Below are 26,223 nucleotides of genomic sequence, written 5' to 3'. Positions count from 1 at the left end.
GTGGTCAGATAGGCAAACAGAGTTCTAACTAGTAGGGCTGAGGTGGCTTCAGACTCTGCCACCATTTGTAAAGCAACTGAGTGGGCGCGGGGGGGGGGTGGAGGTGGAGGATTGCTGGAGGAGATGCAGGCCTGGAGGAGGTTGCAGAGATACAGTGAGGCAACATTTAAGGGATCTGACGACAAGGCAGGAACCATCACAACACTGAAGTAGTATTTAGATGAGCACTTGAAATGCCATAGCATACAAGACTACATGCCAAGTGCTGGAAAATGGGATTAGAATAGGTAGGTGCTTGATGGCCAGCAGACACGATGGGCCTTTTTCGGTGCTGTATGACTATGACTTTAAAATATGATCATCTTAGGTGAGGCAACAAAAAGATATGAAACAGCAAGATATATGAAAACAGCTGATAAAAAAAAAAACTAGAAAAACGCACAAACCAGGTAACTATAGGTTAGTCAACCTAACACCAACAGTGAGTAAAGATTCTAGAGGCTACAATATGAGATAGAATTGATAGTCACTTAGAATGACAAAGATTATTAAAGGACAGCCAGAAGGGATATATAAAAGATAAGTTTATCATACAATTTTATTCAAGTTTTTTGAAGAAATAATTAATAAAAGGAAATTTAAGAATGCTAGGTATGATTTCTCTATATTAAAGTGACTACACTTCAAACGTACTTAATTAGCTGTCATGTACTTTGGGACATCCAGAGGTCATGAAAGGTGCTATATAAATGCAACTTTCTTTCAAAGGACCCTTGATAAAATTAAGGAACAACTGTGTTAAAGAAAAAGTGGGAACAGAGAAAGTTGGCTTAAGGACACAAGAGTAGCAGCAGTTAATGGAAGCTTTTAAAAACCTAAGGAACATAATTAGTGGTGCCACCCCAGGGATCAATGTTAGGACCACTGCTCTTAATATATGTCTATATATCATCTTGTGCATGTGCCATACACACCTCCTGTGTGCACGCCTTACTGTTGTCACAATTTTTGAATAATCCTCTTAGGTCAATGGCCTAGTCCTGCTCCGAATTTGTATGTTCATATGTTCCCACATCTATAATATGAATTCCTGTGTGAACAGTTGTCATTGTGGTACAGCTGCAGATCTCTCACCACTAGGTGCTGGTGCAGAGAACCTGATCCCAGTACCCAGCTTCGAATGAAAACTCACCCTACTGCTGTCTCCCTGTCATCCAAAGCAACTAAGTTTAAAATTTCTGCTTTTAGTCTTTGTACCCCCTTCCTGGTACCATTCCAGTAAATCTCTTCTGCACCCTCTTCAAGGCCTCGACTTCCCTCTTAAAGTATGGTACCCAGAATTGAACACAATACTCCAGCTGAGGTCTAACCAGTATTTTGTAAAGGTTTAGCATAACTTCCTTACTTTTGTACTTTATTCCACTATTAACAAGGCCCAGGATTCCAGATGCATTTTTAAACAACCTTCTCAACTTGTCCTGCCACCTTCAAAGATTTGTGCATATGCAAACCCATGTCTCTCTGTTCCTTCAACCCCTTTAAAATCGTACCTTTTAGTTTATATTGCCTCTCCTCATTCTTCCTAACAAAATGTATCACTTCACATATCTCTGCTTTACATTTCACCTGCCATGCATCTGCCCATTTCACCAGTGTATGTCCTCCTGAAATCCATTACGATTTGCCTGTTTGGTTACTACATTTCCAAGTATCATCTGCAAACTTTGAAAGAACACCCAATGGGGAACAAGTGGATGTAGTGTATTGAATTTTCAAAAAACATGTGATAAGGTACCATACAAGAGGTTATTACATAAAACTAAGACTCATGGGATTGGGGATAACACATTAGCATGGATCAAGGATTGGTTAACAGACAGAAAACAGTAGAAATAAACAGGACATTTTCAGGTTGGCAAGCCTTAACTAGCAGGGCAAAGCAAGGATCAATACTTGGAACTCAGCTATACAATCTATAGTAATACCTTGGACGTTTTGCGTGTCAGCCGTGGCTAAGTTGGTAGGCACTCTCGCCTCTGGGTTCAAATTGCACTCCAGGATTTAAGCACAAAAATCCAGGTTGACACTCCAGTGCAGTACTGAGGGAGTGCTGCACTGTCGGAGGTGCCGTCTTTCAGATGAGGGTTTAAACTGTGGCCCTTTCTGCCCTCTCAGGTGGACGCAATAGATCCCACAGCACTATTTCAAAGAGGAGTAGGGGAGTTATCCCCGGTGTCCTGGCCAATATTCATCCTCCATTAACATCGCAAAAGTAGGTTATCTGCTCATTATCACAATGCTGCTTGTGGGACCTTGCTGTGTGCAAGTTGGCTGCAACATTGCCTACATTACAACAGTGACTACACTTCAAAAGTACCTCAGAGGCTGTAAAGCACTTTGAAATGCCTGGTGGTCCTGAAAGGTGCTACATAAATGCAAGCCTTTCTTTTAGATGAAGCGATTGAGTGCAAAGTATCCAAGTTTGCTGACGATACAAAGTTAGATGGAAGCAAGCAGTGAGGGGGAGGCAAAGAGGCAGCAGAAGACGACAGACAGGTTGCATGAGTGGGCAAGAACATGGAATACAACGTGGCGACGTGTGAAATTATCCACTTTGGTCGGAAAAATAAAAAAATATTTTTGGAATGGTGAGATTGGTAAATGTATGCAAAGGGACCTGGGTGCCCTTGTACATGAATCACAAAGTTAACATTCAATCAAGTACAGCATGCAATTAAGGCGGCAAATGGTATGTTGGCTTTTGTTACAAAGAGTTTGAAGTATAACAGTAAAGAAGTCTTACTACAATATTACAGGGCATTAGTGAGGTCAGACCTGGAGTACTGTGTGAAGTTTTGGTCTCCTTAACTAAAGGAAGGACATACTTGCCTTAGAGGGAGTGTAATGAACATCCTCTAGAATGGTTTCTGGAATAAGGGGATTGTCCCATAAAGAGAGATTGAGTAGATTAGGACTATATTCCCTGGAGTCAAGCATGAGAGGTGATCCAACTGAAACATACATAGAGGTCTTAAGGAGACGGACAGGATAGATGCTAAGAAAATGTTTCCCCAGCTAGGGAATCTAGAACATGCGGTCACAGTCTCAGAATGAGGGGTTGGCCATTTAGGACTGTGATGAGAAACAATTTCTTACTCCAAGGGTTCCGAGAATCTTTGGAATTCTCTACTCCAGAGAGTATATTCAAGACAAAGGTTGATGGATCTTTGGGCAAGAAGGGAATTAAAGGATTATGGGGATAGTGCGGGAAGATGGAGTTGAGGTAGAAAATCAGCAGTGATCTTGTTGAAAGGTGAAGCTGGCTCGAAGGGCCTACTCCAGCTCCTATTTTGTTTATGCTCTTTTACAATTTGTGTGTTTATAAAAGACATTTGGATTCCCTTTAATGTTAGCCGCCAATCTCTTCTCATACTCTTTGCATTTTAATATTTCCCCTGCCCTTTGTATATTCAGCTTCATTCTCTATTGTACTATGAACTTTACAATTGCCATGTGTCATTTTACTACCTCAATTTAACCTTTATATTTTTAGTCATCCAGGGACCTTTGGATGCCCTTCCTTCCCCCTCACAGAAATGTCTCTACTCTGTACCCAAACCATCTCCTCTTTAAAGGCCTCCCATTGTACAGTTATTGTTTAGCTTACCAATTTTTGATTCAAATCCACCTAGGCCAGATCCCTTTAACTCACTGAAATTAGCCATTCACTAGTTAAGTATTTTTAAACTCAATTGTACCTTGTCCTTTTCCAAAACTATTCTAAATCAGTTGATATTATGATCAGTGATCCCCAAATCCTCTCCTACTGAAATCTGCTTCACTTCATTTCCCCTAAAAATTCCAAACAGCTTTGTCACTTATTAATACTAGCTTTTAAAAAAAAAAGCCAGATTTTCTCTTTTAACCTGAATGAAAATGGATACACTGTCATGGTGGCATTTGAACTCTCATTCTCTGGATTATACTCCAGTAACATAACCATTACACGGCAGTTCCCTATAGTACCTTTTGTGTCCATCATTTTCATTATAAATTCCTAACTACATATTTACAATGGAAAAAACAATGGAAGATCATGACTGACTGTGTGCATTCAGTGGGCAGATTGCACAATTCTCTCAAAATGGCACATGCAACATTCTTTTCATCCAATTTATCCTCAGTAGCTAAGAGTTGTAATGTCCAGAATGGGCATAATCTTGGAATTTCTTACCTAACACCATTGAGGAACTATAGCAGTGTCATGCAGGCCCCCACCTACCAAGCATGAGGCATATTAATTTTGCCACACGGACCTTACATTTCAAACTGCTGTTGAAGTGAAGAAAGGACTTGCTTTAAAAAAAATTGCCAGATCTTGGCTGGAAAGACATTTGCATATTAACAGAGAGTGTTTGGAAGGTCGAAGCAGCCATTCCCTGACACATTGAACCCAGAATGGACTTTTGATCACCAGACATTGAAGGTGGGAGAGCTCGCATTCCAGGTTAACTGCTAAGATGGCCGAATACACAAATAGACATGGTCAAACCAGCTAGTCACATTTCTAACCTGCTGGGCAACCAGAGTTCTTTGAATTTGTACAAACACTTTGGGCAAAAAGTCTGTTTGCTCCCAAACTGAGAAGATCCCTCCTGTCTGCTCCCATTCTCTTTCTCACAAGCCTCTGAATCCACTGAAGACACATGAACCCCAAGAGAGAAAAGTCTCCTACAGCAAAGAAGAATATTGGGCCCCAATGAAAAGCAAGATCTACCTACAATCAAGGACTCTACAGTGAGCTCAAAAGGACCATAACTATAACTTCAGATATTGCCTCAAACTTTTCCACTTTATTTTTCTTCTGCTCTTTTCTTTCCTCTATTTGCATGTGCATATCACGTATGCATGCTAGTGTGGGCGCATCGTGTATCTGTAGGCATCAACTGAATTAGAGTTTAAGTTCAAGTTTAATAAATTTAAATTTTTCTTCTTTAAACCTAAGAAAACCTGTTTGTGCTAGTTTCTTTGCCTTATAATTGGAAAGTGGTGAACAAGGATTCACCAAGAGGGAGCTAAAAACACGGTGTGTTTAAAATTAAACCCTGTTACAGTAAGACCAGGTGAAGGCTGACAGGGATCCCAAGACACCTTTCTCACCTGGTCATAACAGCAGCTTAAGGAAGAGGTCCACCACTACCTTTTCAAAAGCAACCAGGAATGGGCAATAAATGCAGCCTTGGTGGTATTGCCCACATCTCAAGAAAAGGGAGAAATGCAAAAAGAATTGAGAAGAGAAGCTGATGAGAGACAGAACTAAAATGGGAGGCAGCAACACAAAGGGGTGAGTTGGCTAAGGTAGATTGAGAAATTAGATCATAAGGTATGACAGTAGATAAGTAATGGCGAACATTGAAAGAAATATTTCATAATTCTCAATGATCATATATTCTGTTGCCAAATAAAAGCACCGTGGGAAATGTGATCTCTCTTAAGCTATCTAAAATTGTTGAGGACAGTATTAGAAGAAGAGATGAGGTTGTTAACGTTGCCAAAGGCAGTCGTACATCTGAGGATCGGAAGAGCATGAGAAACCAGCAAAGGATCACTAAAACACTGAAGAGACAGACAACAGAACGGGAGCAAACCAGAAAAAACTATATAAAATAGATTGTAAGAGCTTCCTCAAGTATGCAAAAAGAGAGTAATAAAAGTAAACCTGGGTCCCTTAAAGATGACAGGAGAAATTATAATGGAAAAGAAGAAAATGGCAGATACATTAAACAAATATTTGTTATGTCTTCACAGTAGATGATACAAAAAAAATAACAGAAACAGTAGGAAACCAAGGAGCTAATGAAAGTAAATACAAATATAAATACAAAGTTCTTTCTTTTCTTTTGGGCCTCCTTATCTCGAGAGACAATGGATACGCGCCTGGAGGTGGTCAGTGGTTTGTGAAGCAGCGCCTGGAGTGGCTATAAAGGCCAATTCTGGAGTGACAGGCTCTTCCACAGGTGCTGCAGAGAAATTTGTTTGTCGGGGCTGTTGCACAGTTGGCTCTCCCCTTGCGCCTCTGTCTTTTTTCCTGCCAACTACTAAGTCTCTTCGACTCGCCACAATTTAGCCCTGTCTTTATGGCTGCCCGCCAGCTCTGGCGAATGCTGGCAACTGACTCCCACGACTTGTGATCAATGTCACACGATTTCATGTCGCGTTTGCAGACGTCTTTATAGCGGAGACATGGACGGCCGGTGGGTCTGATACCAGTGGCGAGCTCGCTGTACAATGTGTCTTTGGGGATCCTGCCATCTTCCATGCGGCTCATATGGCCAAGCCATCTCAAGCGCCGCTGAGATACAAATACAAAGTACTGGAGCAATTAATAGGACTAAAAGCTGACAAATCCCCTGGACCTGATGACCTACATCCTAAAGTTCTAAAAGAGTCATTTACGGCACAGAAGGCGGCCATTTGAGTCCATGCCGGCTCTTCACAGAGCTATGCTGTCAGTCCCGCTCCCCAGTTCAATCCCTGTAGCCCTGCAAGTCTATTTTTCTCGGGTGGCCATTCAACTTCCTCTTGAAGTCATCTCCACTTCAATTACACTTGTGGGCAGCGAATTCCAAGTGGCTGCAGAGATAACACTGGCATTGGTTGTAATGTTCCAAAATTCACTAAATTCTGGAATAGTCCCAATGGATTGGAAGGTAGCAAATGCAACATTTATTCAAAAAAAAGAGAGAAAAATGGAACTACAGGCCAACTAGCCTAACATCAGTCATCAGAAAAATGCTGCAATCCATTATTAAGAAAGTGGTAACAGGGCACATAGATAATCATAATATGACTAGCAGAGTCAACATGGTTTTATGAAAGGGAAATGTTGTTTGAAACATAGAAAATATGAGAAGTAGGCCATTCAGCTCTTCGAGCCTGCACCGACATTCAATATGATCATGGCTGATCGTCCAAACTCAGTACTCTGTTCCTGCTTTCTCCCCGTATCCCTTGATTCCTTTAGCGCTAAGAACTATATCTAGCTCCTTCTTGAATATATTTAATGATTTGGCCTCAACTGCTTTCCGTGGTAAAGAATTCCACAGGTTCGCCACTCTCTGGGTGAAGAAATCCCTCCTCATCTCAGTCCTAAATGGCTTACCCCTTTATCCTTAGATTGTGACCCCCTCGTCCTCGACTCCCCCATCGGAAACATCCTTCCTGCATCTAGTCTGTCCAGTCCTGTTAGAATTTTGTAGGTTTCTAAGAGATCTCCTCTCATTCTTTTAAACTCTAGCGAATACAAGCCAAATCAACCCAATTTCTATTCATACGTCAGTCCTGCCATCCCAGGAATCAGTCTGGTGAACCTTTGCTACACTCCCTCCATAGCAAGAACATCCTTCTTCAGATAAGGAGACCAAATCTGCAGACAAAACTGCAGACGAGGTCTCACCAAGGCCTTGTATAATTGCAGAAGACATCCTTGCTCCTGTATTTGAATCCTCTTGCTATGAAGGCCAACATACCATTTGCCTTCTTAACTGCCTGCTGCACCTGCATGCTTACTTTCAGCCACTGGTGCGCAAGGACACCCAGGTCTCGCTGCACCTCCCCCTTTCTCAATCTATCGCCGTTCAGATAATAATCTGCCTGTTTTTGCTGCCAAAGTGGATAACCTCACATTTATCCACATTATACTGCATCTGCCATGTATTTGCCCACTCACTCAATCTGTCCAAATCACACTGGAGCTTCTCTGCATCCTCCTCACAGCTCCCACTCCCACCCAGCTTTGTGTCATTTGAAAACTTGGATATATTACATTTAATTCCCTCATCTATATCATTAATATATATTATGAATAGCTGGGGACCTAGCACTGATCCCTGCAGTACCCCACTAGTCACTGCCTGCCACTTGGGAAAAGACCCATTTATTCCTATCGTTCCCTCCGCGACACCCTGGTCCACTCCTCCATTACCTCGTCCCCATCCCATGGCACCTTCCCCTGCAATCGCAGGAGGTGTAATACCTGCCCATTTACCTCCCCTCTCCTCACTATCCCAGGCCCCAAACACTCCTTTCAGGTGAAGCAGCGATTTACTTGTACTTCTTTCAATGTAGTATACTGTATTCGCTGCTCACAATGTGGTCTCCTTGACATTGGGGAGACCAAGCAGACTGGGTGACCGTTTTGCGGAACATCTCCACTCGGTCCGCAAGCAGGACCCTGAGCTTCCGGTTGCTTGCCATTTCAACACTCCCCCCTGCTCTCATGCTCACATCTCTGTCCTGGGATTGCTGCAGTGTTCCAGTGAACATCAACGCAAGCTCGAGGAACAGCATCTCATCTACCGATTAGGCACACTACAGCCTGCCGGACTGAACATTGAGTTCAATAATTCCAGAACATGACAGCCCCCCATTTTACTTTAATTTTTAGTTGTTTTTTTCTTTTTTACAACCTTTTTTTGCATTTATTTCATTCTAGTTTGTTCAGTTTGCTTACCCACTGATTTTTTTCACGTTTGCACTTGCTGCTGTTCAATATTCAGTCCGTTAACACCTATCCTGTACTAATGCTTCGTATTTCAACACACCATTAACATATTGTTTGCCTTTGCTCCATGACCTTTTGGTCAGCTATGTGGCCTTGTCCAATCTGCACCTTCTCCTTTGTTATCTCTTGCCCCACCCCCACCTCACTTGCTTATAACCTGTGACATTTTTAATATTTGTCAGTTCCGAAGGAGGGTCACTGACCCGAAACGTCAACTCTGCTTCTCTTTCCACAGATGCTGCCAGACCTGCTGAGTGGTTCCAGCATTTCTTGTTTTTATTTCAGATTTCCAGCATCTGCAGTATTTTGCTTTTATTCCTACTCTTTGTTTCCTGTCTGCCAACCAGTTCTCTATCCATGTCAGTACCTTACCCCCAATCCCATATGCTTTAATTTTGCACACTAATCTCTTATGCGGTACCTTATCGAAAGCCTTCTGAAACACCACCAGATACACATCCACTGGTTCTCCCTTATCTATTCTATTAGTTACATGCTCACAAAATGTTCTAAAGTTCCAGTAGATTTGTCAAGCATGATTTCCCTTCCATAAATCCATGTTGACTTTGTCCGATCATGTCATTGTTTTCCAAGTGCTCTATTATATCTTTTATAATGGACTCTAGCATTTTCCCCACTACTGACGTCAGGCTAACCGGTCAATAATTCCCTGTTTTCTCTCTGCCTCCTTTTTTAAGAAGTTGGGTTGCATTAGCTACCCTCCAATCCATTGGAACTGTTCCAGAGTCTATAGAATTTTGAAAAATGACTAGCAATGCATCTACTAGTTCAAGGGCCACTTCCTTCAATACTCTGGGACGTAGATTATCAGGCCCTGGGGATTTATCAGCCTTCAATCCCACCAATTTCCCAAACAACATTTCCCTACGAACACTGATTTCATACAGCTCCCCCTTCTCACTAGACCCTATGTTCCCAACGTTTCTGGGAGGTAATTTGTGTCCTCCTTTGTGAAGACAGAACCAAAGTATGTATTTAACTGATCTGCCATTCCTTTGTTCCCCATTATAAATTCCCCCGTTTCTGACTGTAAGGGACCTACATTTGTCTTCACCAATCTTTTTCTCTTCACATATCTATAGAAGCTTTTACAGTCAGTTTTTATGTTCTCTGCAAGCTTACCATCATACTCTATTCTCCCCTTCTTAATCAATCCCTTTGTCCCCCTTTGCTGAATTCTAAACTGCTCCAATCCTCAGGTTTGCTGCTTGCTCTGGCCATTTTATATTTCTCCTCCTTGGATCTAATACTAATTACTTTTGTAAGCCATGGTTGAGCCACCCTTCTGGTTTATTTTTGAGCCAGACAGGAATGAACAATTGTTGTAATTCATCCATGCGCTCTTTAAATACTAGCCATTGCCTATCCACTGTCAACCCTTTAAGTAACGCTCCCCAATCTTTCATAGCCAACTCGCGTCTCATATCTTCATAGTTTCCTCTATTTAGATTCAGGACCCCAGTCTCGCAATCAATTCTCTTACTCTCCATCTTAAATGAAGAATTCTATCATGTTATGGTCGCTCTTCCCCAAGTGATCCTGCACAACAAAATTGTTAACTAATCCTTTCTCAGCTGAAGGCACTGGATACTGCAAAAGCTATGGGCCCTGACAATATTCCGGCAACAGTCCTGAAGATCTGTGCTCCAGAACTTGCCGCGCCCCTAGCCAAGCTGTTCCAGTATAGCTACAACACTGACATCTACCCTGCAATGTGGAAAATTGCCCAGGTATGTGCTGTACATAAAAAGCAGGACAAATCCAACCCGGCCATCTACTGCCCTATTAGCCTACTCTCAATCATCAGTAAAGTGATGGAAGGTGTCATCAACAGTGCCATCAAGCGGCACTTGCTTAGCAACAACCTGCTCAGTGACGCTCAGTTTGGGTTCCGCCAGGGCCACTCAGTTCCTGACCACATTACAGCCTTGGTTCAAACATGGACAAAAGAGCTGAACTCAAGGAGAGGTGAGAGTGACTGCCCTGGACATCAAGGCAGCATTTGACAGAGTATGGCATCAAGGAGCCCTAGCAAAACTGAGGTCAATGGGAATCAGGGGAAAACCTTCTGCTGGCTGGAGTCATACTTAGCACAAAGGAAGATGGTTGTGGTTATTGGAGGTCAATCATCTGAGCTCCAGGACATCACTGCAGGAGTTCCTCAAGGTAGTGTCCTAGGCCCAACCATCTTCAACTGCTTCATCAATGACCATCCTTTAATCATAAGGTCAGAAGTGGGGATGTTCGCTGATGATTGCACGATGTTCAGCACCATTCGTGACTCCTCAGATACTGAAGCAGTCCGTGTAGAAATGCAGCAAGACCTGGACAATATCCAGGCTTGGGCTGATAAGTGGCAAGTAACATTCGCGCCACACAAGTGCCAAGCAATCACCATCTCCAACAAGTGAGAATCTAACCATCTTCCCTTGACATTCAACGGCATTACCATCGCTGAATCCCCCACTATCAACATCCTAGGGGCTACCATTGACCAGAAACTGAACTGGAGTAGCTATATAAATACCGAGGCTACAAGAACAGGTCAGAGGCTCGGAATTCTGTCGCAGTAATTCTCCTCCTGATGCCCCAAAGCCTGTCCATCATCTACAAGGCACAAGTCAGGAGTGTGATGGAATACTTTCCACTTGCCTGGATGGGTGCAGCTCCAACAACACTCGAAGTTTGGCACCATTCAGGACAAAGCAACCCGCTTGATTGGCACCCCATCTACAAACATTCACTCCCTCCACCACCGACGCACAGTGGCAGCAGTGTGTACCATCTACAAGATGCACTGCAGCAATGCACCAAAGCTCCTTAGACAGCACCTTCCAAACCTGCGACCTCTACCAACTAGAAGGACAAGGGCAGCACATAAATGTGAACAGCACCATCTGCAAGTTCCCCTCTAAGTCACACACCATCCTGACTTGGAACTATATCGCCGTTCCTTCACAGTCGCTGGGTCAAAATACTGGAACTCCCTTCCTAACAGCACTGTGGGTGTACCTACCCCACATGGACTGCAGCGGTTCAAGAAGGCAGCTCACCACCACCTTCTCAAGGGCAATTCGGGATGGGCAATAAATGCTGGCCTGGCCAATGACGCCCACACCCCACGAATGAATTAAAAAAAAGTTACACAATACCCAGTCTAGGATGGCCTGTTCTTTAGTTGGCTCCTCAATGTATTGGTCCAAAAAACCAGTACGCACTCCAGGAATTCCTTCTCTACAGCATTATTGCTAATTTGGTTTTCCAAATCTATATGTAGATTAAAGTCACCCATAATTACAGTTGCACCCTTATTGCATGCATCTCTAATTTCTTGTTTAATGCCATCCGCTACATCACCACTGCTGTTTGGGGATCTATATACAACCCCCACCAACATTTTCTGCCCATTGGTGTTTCTTAGCTCCACCCATACAGATTCCACATCAGAATTCTCTCAGCGAATATCCTTCCTCACTATTGTACTGAGTTCCTCTTTTACTAACAATGCTACTCTACCTCCTTTCCTTTTTTGCCTGTCCTTCCTAAATACTGAATACCCCTGGATGTTCAGTTCCCATCCTTGGTCACCCTACAGCCATGTCGCCGTAATCGCAGCTATATCGTACCACTTATATCTATTTGTACAGTTAATTCACCTACCTTATTGCGAATACTTCGTGCATTGAGACACAATGCCTTTAGGCTTGTCTTTTTAACATTCTTAGACATCTTAGCATTATTTCACACTATGGCCCTACTTGTTTCTTGCCCTTGATTTCTATGCCTTCCACTTTTGCCTTTTTGTTTCCCGTCTTTCGTTTCTATCCTTCTTTCCTCCTCCTCAGTCTCCCCACTCAGGTTCCCATCCCCCTGCCATTTTGGTTTAAATCCTCCCCAACAGCACTAGCAAACGCCCGTGAGGACATCGGTTCCGGTACTGCCTGGGTGTAACCCGTCCCGCTTGTACAGGTCCCACCTTCCCCAGAACCGGTCCCAATGTCCCAGGAATCTAAAATCCCTCCCTCCTGCACCATTTCTCCAGCCACGCATTCATCTGGTCTATTCTCCTGTTCCTATACTCACTGACACATGGCACAGGAAATAATCCTGAGATTACTACCTTGGAGGTCCTGCTTTTAAATTTAGCTCCTAACTCCATAAATTCATCGTGCAGGACCTCATCCCTTTTTCTACCTCTGTCGTTGGTACCGACATGTACCACGACCACTGGTTGTTCGCCCACCCCCTTCAGAACGTCCTGCAGCTGCTCCGAGACATACTTGACCCTAGCACCAGGGAGGCAACATACCATCCTTGGCATGCGGCCACGGAAACGCCTGTCTGTTCCCCTTACAATTAAATCTCCTATCACAATTGCTCTCCCAGTCTTTTTCTCCCCCCGCCACCCCCCCCAAACCCTCCTGTGCAGCAGAGCCATCCGTCATGCCATGAACTTGGCAGTTGCTGCTTTCCCCTAGGAGGCCATTCCCCCAACAGTATCCAAAGCAGTATATTTATTTGAGAAGAGGACTCCTGCACTACCTGCCTGCGCCTACTACTCCTCCTGTTGGTCACCCTTCCCTTTTCTGCCTGTGCAGCCATTACCTGCGGCGTGACCACCTCGCTAAACCACGACGTCCACAGTGAATCCACCCACTGCTCCAGCTCCGTAATGCGGGTAGCCAGTAGCTGCAGCTGGATACACTTCCTGCACACATGGTCATCAGGGACACTGGAAGCATCCCTGATTTCCCACATAGCTCAGGAGGAGCATACCACGGGTGCAAGCTCTCCTGCCATGACTTACCTTTAGATTAATTAGATACTCCCTTTAAAAAAACGCTAATTACACTAGGGTCTTGTTCTACTCCAAACACTACCACTACAATCTAAAGTCCTTAATAAATTACACTAATTTAAAAAAAAACACTTTAGTATTCACCTCATCACTTGGAGGTATTTAAAAAAAAAATGAGGATATAATCAGGAGGGTAGCCAAAGGGGAACCAGTGGATGTAGTATATTTGGATTTGCAAATTCAGCAAGATGCCACATGTAAGGTTGTTATACAACTAGGGCCTCACAGGGTTGGGGGCAACATATTAGCATGAATAGAGGATTGGTTAAAGGATTAAAAACAGACAGTAGGAACAAACAGGTCATTTTCAGGTTGGCAGGCTATTGCTCGGGAGAGTCCGCAAAGATCTGTGCTGGGGTCACAGCCATTTACAATCTTGTATCAAATGACTCAGACGACAGGACCGAGTGGAATGAATCCAAGTTTGCTAACGATACAAAGCTAGGTGCCATAGCAAGCCGCAAGGCCGACAGAATCTGAAAAGGAATGTGGACGGATTAAGTGAGCGGGAAAGGCCACAGGTCAAGCATATAGCGGGGAAACATGAGGATATTCATTTCGGTAGGGAAAAAAAACAATTTTTAAAAAAATGTTGAGAAACTATGAAATGATGTTCAGAGGGATTTTAGTGTCCTTTTGCAGGTAATACCAAGTTACCGTACATTTACAACAAGCAGTTAGGAACGCAAATGGAACGTTAGCCTTTATTGCAAGGTTGGACTGCAGGAATAAGGAATTTTACTGCAATCGTACAGAGTTTTGGTGAGACCACACCTGAAGTACTGTATACAGCTTTGGTCTCCGTACCTCAGGAAGTATACACTTGCCTTAGAGGCAGTGCAGTGAGGGCTGACTAGAATTCCTGGGATGAGAGGGTTGGCCTATGAGGAGAAATTGAGCAGAACGGCCCTATAAACTTGGGATTTAAGCAGAATTAGAGGTGATGACTGCCTATTTTCACCTCTGTAATACTGCTCAACTCTGCCCATGCCTCAACTTATCTACTCATCTACCTCAACCATGCCTTTGTTACCTCTAGACTTGGCTACTCCAATGCACTCCTGGGTGGCCTCTCACATTCTTCCCTCTGGAAACTTGAGGCCATCCAAAACTTTGCTGCTCATCACCTCACTCACACCAAGTCCCATTTACCCATCACCCCTGTGCTCCCTGAACTACAATGGTTCCCAGTCTAGCAATGCATCAATTTTAAAATTTTCATCCTTGTCTACAAATCCATCCATGGCTTCGCCCCTCCCTCCCCATCGCTGTAATCTCCTCTGGGCCCACAATCCTGACATAACAGCACTCATCTAATTCTGGCTTCTTGAACATACCAGATTTTAATTGCTCCACCACTGGCGGCTATGCCTTCAGCTGCTTCAGCCCTAAGCTCTGGAATTCCCTTCCTAACAGCACTGTGTGTGTACCTACCTCACATGGTCTACAGCAGTTCAAGAGGGCAGTTCACCACCACCTTCCCAAGGGCAATTAGGGATGGGCAATAAATGCTGGCCTAGCCAGTGATGCCCACATCCCATGAATGAACAAAAAAAAATTCCCTCCCTAAGCCTCTTTCCTCCTTCAAGATGCTCCTTAGAACCTACCTCTTTGACCAAGCTTTTGGCTAATTGCCCCAATATCACGTGGTTTATAATGCTCCTATGAAGCACCTTGGGACATTTTATTGTGCTATAAAAATAGCAGTTGTAGACCTCATTGAAGTACAAGGTTCTGAGCGGGTTTGACAGGGTAGAATGCTTACAATTTGTTTCCCCTAACTGGAGAGTCTTAAACGAGGAAGTACAGCCTTAGGATAAAAGGTCGGTCATTTAGGACTGAGACATGGAGAAATCTCTTCACACAGAGGGTTATTATCCTTGGGAATTCTCTACCCCAGAGGGCTGTGGGTGCTCAGTTGTTCACTATATTCAAGACTGCGATCGATAAGATTTCTCCATTCCAAAGGAATCAAGGGATATGAGGATTAGGCAGGAAAGTGGAGTTGAGATTGAAAATCTGCCATACTCTTACTAATGGCAGGCCCAAGGGACCAAGACATGAGAGACAAAGAACAGTCTGACTTATCGTGTGCACATACCACAGCCAAGTGATTCTTATCTTATTAAAAATCTTACGTCTGTATGCCTTGGTCAAATTATTCGACCAGGCTTCACTTGAAGACTGATATTTATGCTTCCTACGTGCACCCCCACATAAGACTGACTAATGTGACAGGATTCCAGATAATTACTCTTTAATTTTGGTATTTGGTAATGAATCATTTAAAATCTGAATATATGATATGACTGCCTACTGAATTCATGAATCACTCCACTAGATTTACTAAATCATACTAAAATTTAAATAAAGCTATTAGTCAGCCCAATGTAAATGTTGGCATCTATTTATCAGATTCTTTTTTTCAAAACAGTGCAATTATTGTGCCTTATGACAGTACTTGTGGATATTTGCCAAAGAAGCAGTGGTAACTGAAGGAAGTGAAACAGTTGGGTAGAGTTTAGCTTTAATTTTAAAATTGATGTCAGTGAATCCCTCCATGCTGCACAAGTTGTCATCGGCACAACAGTGAATGAGTTATCAATGTATCTGCCATCTGTCACGTCAATATGATGGTGGTAAAAGTGTGTCCAGATCAAATTATTTAATTATATTTTTCAAAATTGTTTTTACAATTTCCCCTACTTTAGATACCCTCATATTCTGGGCAAGGACGAGACAGATGACCTCTTCTCAGGACTTCCTCAATGCAACCTTAAACGATCCTGCTAAAACAAAGACTGGTTGGTTGACATCCTACCAGCTACGAAAGATGGACACCACAGCAAACAATTTAGGTGGGATGTCTTCTCTTGGTGCACCTTTGCTGATGGCTGTGAAGGCCAAGTGACGATGTATGTTGTTGTTTTTAACGTTGGCACTGGTTGTCAAGCTGCTGTTGCAACTGGTCGTCGTGGTAGTGCACACCAGTCCATGGGATATATCGCTATTTCCCTCTTTCACCAGCTAGTGACACCCATGTGCGATAGCCGACAATTAGGGCCTTCATGTCACGCTTGTAAGCATCCTTGAAGTGCTGCTTTGGGCGCTCCACTGGTCGTCTGGCCCCAGCAACCTCACCACACAGAATGTCCTTGGGTATGTGACCATCTTCCATCCTGCGGATGTGTCCGATCCACCAAAGTTGTCTCTGTTTGATTAGTGCCAACGCACTTGGGAGCTCTGCCTTTGAGAGGACTGCCACATTTGTGATTTTGTCCTGTCAGGATATACCAATAATCATCCACAGACAGCGAAGATGGAAATTATTGAGCTTCTTTTCCTGGTAGCTGTAAATCACCCATGTTTCACAGCCATACAGCAAGGTCCTCAGAGCACAGGCCTTATAAACCATCAGCTTGGTCCTAAGGGTCAGCTTGGTGTTACCCCATGTGCATTTTACAAGTCACCAAAGGTGGTGGCTGGTATCCCTATGCATGTATCAAGCTCTGCATCAAAGAACAGATTGCCTTTCACCAAGACTACTTGTATTAATATAGTGTATTTAACACGAAGGATAGTCCCAGATGCTTCACAGAGGCGTAATCAATAAAGTTGGATGGCAAGCTAAAGAATGAGAACTTAGGATGCGTGGCCAGAAGCTTGATAAAAGAGTGAGTTTTAAGGAGGGTTTCAAAAAGAGGGGAAGAGGCAATTCCATAGTATGCGGCATTGGAAACTGAAGACCAATGGTGGGGCAAAAGGAGTAGGATTGCACAAGAAACATCCGAGGAGCAGAGAGTTCAAAGGGGAGGAATGGAGGCTCGGGATCGGTTACAGAGATAAGAGCGGAGGCCATATACAAGAATGAGAATTTTAAATTTGATCTGATGTAGGCTAACAAGGGCATGGGTGAAGGGTGAATGAGACAGAATACAGGCAACATAGTACCAGATGAGCTAGTGTATGCGGAGCGTGGGAAACAGGTGGCCGACCAGGGAATTTTGAATTCGTAAGGATGGAGGTGAGAGAAATGTTAAATATTTCAGCAGCAGATGCACTGAGGCAGAGATAGAGGAGGGTGATGCTATGGAGGTGGAAGTAGGCAGTTTTTTTTTAAAGATCAACAGGATATGGGGTCAGAAGTTAAGCTCAGTTGAATAGAACACAAAAGTTGCTAACAAAGAAAGAACAAAGAAAATTACAGCACAGGAACAGGCCCTTCGGCCCTCCAAGCCTACGCCGATCCAAATCCTCAATCTAAACCTGTCGCCTATTTTCTAAGGGTCTGTATCTCTTTACTTCCTGCCCATTCATGTATCTGTCTAGATACATCTTAAAAGACGCTATCATGCCCGCGTCTACCACCTCCGCTGGCAATGCGTTCCAGGCACCCACCACCCTCTGCGTAAAGAACTTTCCACGCATATCCCTCCTAAACTTTTCCCCTTTCACTTTGAACTCGTGTCCCCTTGTAATTGAATCCCACACTCTGGGAAAAAGCTTCTTGCTATCCACCCTGTCTATACCTCTCATGATTTTGTACACCTCAATCAGGTCCCCCCTCAACCTCCGTCTTTCTAATGAAAATAATCCTAATCTGCTCAACCTCTCTTCATAGCTAGCGCCCTCCATACCAGGCAACATCCTGGTGAACCTCCTCTGCACCCTCTCCAAAGCATCCACATCCTTTTGGTAATGTGGCGACCAGAACTGCACGCAGTATTCCAAATGTGGCCGAACCAAAGTCCTATACAACTGTAACATGACCTGCCAACTCTTGTACTCAATACCCCGTCCGATGAAGGAAAGCATGCCATATGCCTTCTTGACCACTCTATTGACCTGCGTTGCCACCTTCAGGGAACAATGGACCTGAACACACAAATCTCTCTGTACATCAATTTTCCCCAGGACTTTTCCATTTACTGTCTGGTTCAGCCTTGGACATTATCCATGGACGGGATTTTGAATTAATGGCAAAGACAATGTCTTTTTTTTTAAATCAGTCTTCAGAATGTTTAACTGGAGAAAACGGAGACTTACATCAGACAAAAAGTCTGACAAAACAGAAGTAGTGGAAAGCCAAGAGAGCTGGATGTCATCAGCATTATGTGGATGCTGACTGCATGACATGGATAATGTCATAAAAGAGTAGCATGAAACTCCCACTTCCCCACCCAGAGGATTCCAGAGCTACAGGAGTGGGAAAAGAGGGCACGTTTTGGAGATGCTCTGGCTACAATCAGATAGGCAAGACTGGAACCAAGCAAGGGCAGTCCCAAGCTGGGCAATGGAGAAAGGGGTTAGATGAGGATGTTGTTGTCCACCAAGTCAAAGTCTGCAAAGGTGATGAGGAGGGACAATGCAGCATGGTAACAATCGCAGAAGATGCAATTCGTGATTTTGTTTAAGGCTATTTCAATGCTGTGGTAGGGTGGAAAACAGGAGAAAGACAAACAAGGATAGAGTAGCAAAATTTGGTGGGGTGTGAAATAAGCATATTCAACAAAAGGAAAAGGACGCTTGGAGATAAAGCAGGAGTTGGAGGATTTTTTGAGGAAGCACAATAATAGCAGTTTTGAAAGGAAATTGAATACTACTGGAGAAAGAGCCATTTACAATGTCAATTATCATGGGGGCCATATAGGGAAGTTGGGCAGTCAGTTTAGTAGGAATGAGGGCTGACAGAGCAGGAGGTAGGTCTCAGGGACAAGATGGGAGAGAAACTAGCAAGAAAAGTAAATTCGTCTTGGTGAAGGGGAAAGGAGAAACAGCAGAGGCAGCTGAACTACGGTTTCAATCTTAATGGCAAAGAAGCCCACGAGCTCTTCACAATTGTTTTTGGAAGTGATGCTAGAATTGGAGGGGTGGGGGGAGGAAAGAGGGGGTTTAGTGTGTAAGCTGTGGCTCAGTTGGTAGCACTCTCCTCGGAGTCATAAAGGTTCTCGGTTCAAGTCACACTCCAGGACTTAAGCACAAAAATCAAGACTGACTCTCCAATGCAGTACTGAGGGAGTGTGCTGTCTTTCAGATGAGACATTTAACTAAGGCCCCATCTGCCTGCTCTGGTGGATGGAGAATATCCCACGGCACCATTTCAAAGAAGAGCAGGGAAGTTATTACCGGTGTCCTGATCAATATTTATCTTCAATCAACATCACAAAAACAGATTATCTGGTCATTATGACATTGCTGTTTGTGAGAGTTTGCTGCCATTCTCATCATTTTCTGAGCCCTGAAAATAGCCATACATGGTACTGCCCGTTACAAACCTTGTGAGAACTTAATTAATGGCCTGAAGACCTTGAAAAAGAGGAACATACTTACTTTAGCAAGGAGAGTGGACCACAGGATGATTGAAGGGCAGCTTCACCCATATCAATGGACTAGCTAAGAAGTGTACATCAGGTTGCATGCAAACAAGACAATCATGTCATGCTAGGCATTCAAAAAATGGACATTTTAGAAATTTGTAAGTAACTAGGGTGTATCAGGCAGAACACTGGAACAACCTTGGATTTATTATTGCCCTGACTGAGCTTGCTTGGTTGTAAATACTTTACCTTGTTCATTTATTCAAAGTATAATACCTTAAATTTTACTTGGGGTCAGATTGTCTTACCATGATTGACCTTTCATACCCAAGTGGACTCGTTAAATTAATAGCCAACAGGTAGGTAGTAGACAATATGCATTAGACGTGTGCATTATGCCCTCTTAGAAACTATCTGGACACCATGCAGTGTGGTTGAAATAGCATGGTTGAAACCAGAGGCTCACTGCATTGAGAACTTATTAGTCCGATTACAGTTATACACTGCACAAACATACCACTAATAACGCAAAACTGACAATCTAAAAATGCAGTCCTCACTTAGCTTGGCACGAGTCAGTTCGGTTGGCTTTTAGGAAGGCCTTAGAGTCAGGAGCAGAAAGACTGTCTGCAGAATCACATTTCAAAAACTTTCAGTAGGCAGTACAAGATCGTAACGCCAAAAGGTTGAGACACAACAATGAAGTGTCATCTTAACTCTAAAGTTTTACTGCCCTGACCAAATTTTCTTTGTACTACAATCATAATGTTATTTACTTATTGGAATTTTAATTTTTTTTCCTTTGAAGGGAATCCATAACAGACAGATCCTGCAAACAACGAACATGATTAACATAAATAGGAGCAGGAATAGGCCATTCAGCCCTTCGAGCCTGCTCCGCCACTGAATGAGATCATGGCTGATCTTCTACTTCAACACCATTGTCCTGCACTATCCCCATATCCATTCATGTTTTTAATATGTAGAAATTTATCGATCTCAATCATAAACATACTCAACGACCTAGCCTCCACAGCCCTCTGGGGCAGAGAATTCCAAAGATTCACCACCCTCTGAATGAAGAAATTCCTCCACATCTCTGTCCTAAATGGCCTGCCCCTTATTCTGAGACTACACCCCCTGGTTCTAGACTCCCCAGCCAGGGAATACATCCTTCCTGCACCTACTCTGTCGAACCCTGTTAGAATTTTGTACGTTTGAATGTGATCACCTCTCATTCTTCTAAACTCCAGAGAATAAAGGCCCAGTCTATTTAATCTTTCCTCATAGGACAATCCCTCCAGCCCAGGAATTAGTCTGGTGAACTTTCATTGCGCTCCCTCGATGGCAAGTATATCTTTCCTTAGGTAAGGAGACCAAAACTGCACACAATACTCCAGGTACGGTCTCACCAAGGTTTTATATAATTGCAGCAAAACATTTTTACTCCTATGCTCAAATCCTGTAGTAATAAAGGCTAACATACCATTTGTCTTCTTAATTGCTTGCTGTACCTGCATGTTAACTTTCAGTGACTCATGAACAAGGACACCCAAGCACCATTGAAGTTCAACACTTCCCAGCCTCTCACCATTTAATACTCTTTCTGTTTTTCCTACCAAAGTGGATAATCTCACATTTCTCCACATTGTCTTCCATCTGTCAAATCTTTGCCCATTCGCTTAGCCTCTCCAAATCCCCTTGAAGCACCTTTGCATCCTCCTCACAATTCACACTTCCACCTAGTTTTGTGTCATCTGCAAATCTGAAAATATTACATTTAATCCCCACATCCACATCATTGATATAGATTGTGAATAGCTGGGGTCCAAGCACTGATCCTTGCGGTATCCCACCAGTCACAGCCTGCCAACCTGAAAATAATCCATTTATTCCTACTCTCCGTTTTCTGTCCGTTACCCAGTTTTCAATCCATGCCAGTATATCCCCCCCAATCCTGTGTGCTCTAATTTTGTTTACTAACCTCTTGTGAGGGACTTTATCAAGAGCTTTCTGAAAATCTAAATATACAACACTCACCAGTACCCCCTTATCTATTCTGCTAGTTACATCCTCAAAAACACTCCAACAGGTATGTTAAATAGGATTTCCCTTTCATTAATCTCCCCAATCCTACCATTATTTTCCAAATGTCCTGGTATCACATAGATTCTAGCATTCTTCCTACGACCGATGTTAGTCTAGCAGGTCTGTAGTTCCCCGTTTTCTTCCTCTCTCTCCTTTCTTAAATAGTGGGGTTACAATTGCCACCTTCCAATTTGCAGGAACCACTCGAGTCTATACAATTTTGAAAGATGACCACCAATGCATCTACTATCTCTACAGCCACCGCTTTCAATGCTCTGGGATGTAGATCAGGTCCAGGGAATTTATCTACTTTATAAGTCCCATTAATCTCTCCAGTACTTTTTAAAAAAAAAAGTAATATCTTGCAGTTCCTTGTTTACACTAGTCCCTTGATTCTCCATTATTTCTAGCAGGCTTTTCGTATTTCCCTCCATGAAGACAGACAAAGAATTTTTTTAGTTTCTCTGCCATTTCCTTATTCCCCACTATAAATTTTCCTGCCTCCGCTTATAATGGACCCACATTTGTTTTTGCTAATCTTTTCCTTTTTAAATACCTATGGAAGCTTTTACAGTCCGTTTTTATGTTTCCCCCTAGTTTACTCACTCTATTTTCCCTTATTAATCTTTTTCTTGGTCCTCCTTTGCAGAATTCTAAAATGCTCCCAATTCTTAGGCTTACTAACAGAAAGTAACACTGCAGCACAAATATAAACAACATGAGTAATTACTGCACAGCACACTAATAACATACATATTATAATCACCACAGTATTAGCTATTTACAGATTTTTAATCCAGTTTCCTTATGAAACAATATTTTCTAAACATGCACTAATCTGATGCCATTCACAGCACATGGATCATACCCGGATTGCATTGTCTTCACCAGTGGTAATGAGAAGTGGTTCTCCATGAACAAATGTTAGTCCTGAAACCGCTGTTGTATGAGTTTCCCTCATTTGACCAATCAGCTTCTTCGCCTCCAAATCCCATAGTCCAACATGACCCACAGGACTCCCAGCAGCCATCACTGGAAAACCATCTTAGAAAGTAAATGTGAAACAATGTTGTATTCGTACAAGGACTGTTCTAACAACTATGTGCAAAGTAATTTATAAAGGAGTGTAGTTTGATAAATAAAACATTATAATCCGAGTGTTCTAAAACTATTGCAAAAATCCTGTTTTGCAATACCTCAACAATTGTATGAACATAATAGGCTTAGATTTTTTAAACTGTCAACAGCAGCTTGTATAATGACCAAACTTTTACTTCATGCAACGAAACTACTCAAACCAGTCAATAAGGTGGTATAGGATTGGTTGTTGTGGTACCAAAATCATAAAATCTTATATTTAAACAATGATACAACAGCTACAGTTCAAAGATTTTAAAGATTCCTAAATCTTAATACAGAATATGATTAAAACTCTCATACCCATCTCAAATTCCTTTTAAATAACAGACATTGATATAATCAATCAATTACCTGTGCGAAATGATATTGCTGTGATTGGTCCCCAGTCTTGCTGAAATTTCATCAACATTTCATCATATTTCAGATTATGAATAATTATCTGACCAGATGCGAGGCCTACAGCAACTACATCCACAGCTGGGGCCTAACAGTTGAATAAAACCCAATAAAAACATGGAAATCAAAACCTTTGTGCAACAACCATCATATCTTTACCACTAAAATATTTGAAATCTTTTAACAGGATTATAAACATGACTACTGATTTACAGTAATCGAGTAAATAAAATTCCTTTATTACATGAAATTTTTAATTTGTGTTTTGAGGATCATACTCCACAATTCTGTGTTTCTCTTGAAAGCTGCAAATCAGTGGCCTTGATTATAGAATTCTATTTCACAAGTACTAACACAGTAACAGATGAAGTGCCAGTGTTTTAGTAGGCAGTACTTTGCTTTTAAGCTCACTTTCCCAAACTAATGGTGTTTTCTTTTAAATTATACATTAAATTAAGGAACCACATATGTTGCTGTAAAATGCAGATCAAAAACCATTAAATCATTGACTAATTTCCTGTATGCTCACACCAAGAAGTTAATTTGGACTCACTGTAGCTACAAACTTGGTTGAATACGCAAGAAGTTTACCTTGCAAAATGTGGGGAAAAAGGAATGAGGAAATTCACTGCTTTTCCATTACTATAAACAGTATTGATCAAGAACTTAGCATTTTAAAGGATGTGTGAAATGCCTTTAATAATGTAAAATGAAAGTGCTGTGAAACTGGGTCAGATTCTATTTAAATAGCATATAGTAGCTACACCTTCATTCCATTGTGCAATTACCTCCAAGCTACAACACTGCATTTGCATTACATTCACATTGTGGGTTATTGTGATATTAACACAACTTGATATTTTTCAGGCAAGGAGGAGGAGGAATGTCGTGCTCCATAAATGAAATAGACAGGTGTGTGAGGTAGATGTAGAATTCATGATAGGGCAATCATACAGTGACTGCCTCAATCCCAACTTTAAAATGTAAATAATATTTAGACAGAAGTGAGTACAGCTCTGACAAATCTTTGATCTGCCAGCTCTGCATTAGATTAAACAGAGTTTCAGAAGGGGAATGGCAGACTTATAGCACCCTAAAAGATGGTTTAGATCATCATGCCAGCAGCAATTCAGTGTTGAATAATATGATCACTCCCATAAAAGTTAAATAATTCAAAAACGGCCATGCATTGAACATTTATATATAAAAAAGAGCATGGAGAGAAAGAGTGATGCAATTTTGGAAGAAAGAAGAGCAGCAATAAAAACTAAATGGTACAATTTTAAAAGGAGTGAAGGAACAGGAACCTGGCCAGAAAAGGGGGGGGGGGGGGGGGGAAAAGAGAAGAGAGTGGGGTAGTGGGGTGGGATTCACATACACAAATCACAACAAGTTGATATAGCTATTTAAAAAAATGGGATACTTGGCTTATACATAATGTCATAGAATACAAAACCAAAGAAGGTATGCAAAACCTTTATAACTCACTGGTTAGATGTCAGTTGGAGTATTAAGCCCAATTATAGGTATCATATTTAGGAAGGATATCAATACCTTGGAGAGGGTGCAAAGGAGATTTACCAGAATGATACCAGGGATGAGGGATTTCAGTTAGGTGGGGAGACGAGAGAAGCTGGAACTGTTCTCCTTACAGCAGAGGCGATTAAGGGGAGATCTAATAGAGGTGTTCAACATTCTGAAGGGTTTTGATAGAGCAAATAAGGAGAAATATAGTTTCCACTCGCAGAGTGATCAGTAACCAGAAGACACAAATTTAAGATAATTGGTAAAAGAACAAGCAGAGAGATGAGGACTCTTTTTTAAAAGGCAGGGAGTTGTTATATGACCTGTAATGCACTATCTGAAAGGGTGATGAAAGCTAATTCAATAGCACTTCAAAAGGAAATTGGATGAATAATTGAAAAAGGAAAATATGCAGGCCAATGGAAAAATGTAGGGGAATGATTGGGACTGATTGAAACAGCTATTCAAAGAACCAGGACAAGCATAATTGGCTAAATGGTCTCTTCCTGTGCTGTATATATCAAGGATTTTGAAATTTACAGTGCCAATGCTTTCATAGCATTTTTGAAAAGATTGTAGTGAGTCATTTAAATGCTAATTACTGTTTATACAGAAGTCCAACATATTTTCCCTGGGAAAGTAAGACCATAAGACTTTCAAATAGATAATTAAACTATAATATTTAAACTGACCAGCAGCACATTACAACAAAACATGGCACTGACCTGCTGAAGCACAGATACTCCTGAGCCCCAACCTTGAAACGTATATAAAAGTTTGCTAGAATAAGAACAAAAGAAAAATCAATCACATTGGAGAGATAAAAAGTTGTCAATTTTAACAGTTGAATTCTCACTGTTGTTCAGATAAGGAAATGACTCAGCTACATTTTTCAGACATGATTAACTGCCACTATCAAGCGTGCTAATAATTAACAATATGTTATGACCAGGAGAGAAAGGTGTCTGGGGGACTTTTACTGTCTTCACCTGGTCTTGTTGTAACAGGGTTTAATTTTAAACGCACTGTATTCTGAGCTCCCCCTTTTGGTGAATCCTTGTTCACAGCTTTCCAGTTATAAAGTCAAAGAAATGAGCACACCAGATTTTCTTAAATTTCACTTTGCTGCTTTAAACCTATTAAACCTTAAACATAACCGTATTAGAGTTTAAGGCCTACGGATATACGACGCCCCCACGCTAGCATGCCACGCGATATGCACATGCAAATAGAGACAGAAGAAAAAAGAAAATGGAGGAGGTTTGAGGCAATCTCTGAAGAAGTTTTTTTTTTAAAAAACTGTGCTTCGAGATCGC

At 42.1% G+C, this 26,223-nt stretch overlaps 1 protein-coding gene across 2 annotated transcripts in view; it reads right to left on the bottom strand.

The window, feature by feature from the left end:
• wdr36 (WD repeat domain 36) overlaps positions 1 to 26,223 on the bottom strand; it is a 189,069-nt gene that overhangs the window by 113,991 nt on the left and 48,855 nt on the right. For both annotated transcript variants that reach the window (XM_068029813.1, XM_068029814.1), the window contains exons 6-8: positions 25,633 to 25,687; positions 23,339 to 23,471; positions 22,716 to 22,891 (exon numbers count right to left, since the gene is read on the bottom strand). In XM_068029813.1, the coding sequence (XP_067885914.1) occupies positions 22,716 to 22,891; positions 23,339 to 23,471; positions 25,633 to 25,687 (364 nt within the window). The remainder of the gene's footprint in view (positions 1 to 22,715; positions 22,892 to 23,338; positions 23,472 to 25,632; positions 25,688 to 26,223) is intronic.

This window comes from Heterodontus francisci, chromosome 4, assembly GCF_036365525.1.
Source record: "Heterodontus francisci isolate sHetFra1 chromosome 4, sHetFra1.hap1, whole genome shotgun sequence".
Taxonomy (NCBI): Eukaryota; Metazoa; Chordata; class Chondrichthyes; order Heterodontiformes; family Heterodontidae; genus Heterodontus; species Heterodontus francisci.
This window is presented reverse-complemented; position numbering and strand designations above follow the sequence as displayed.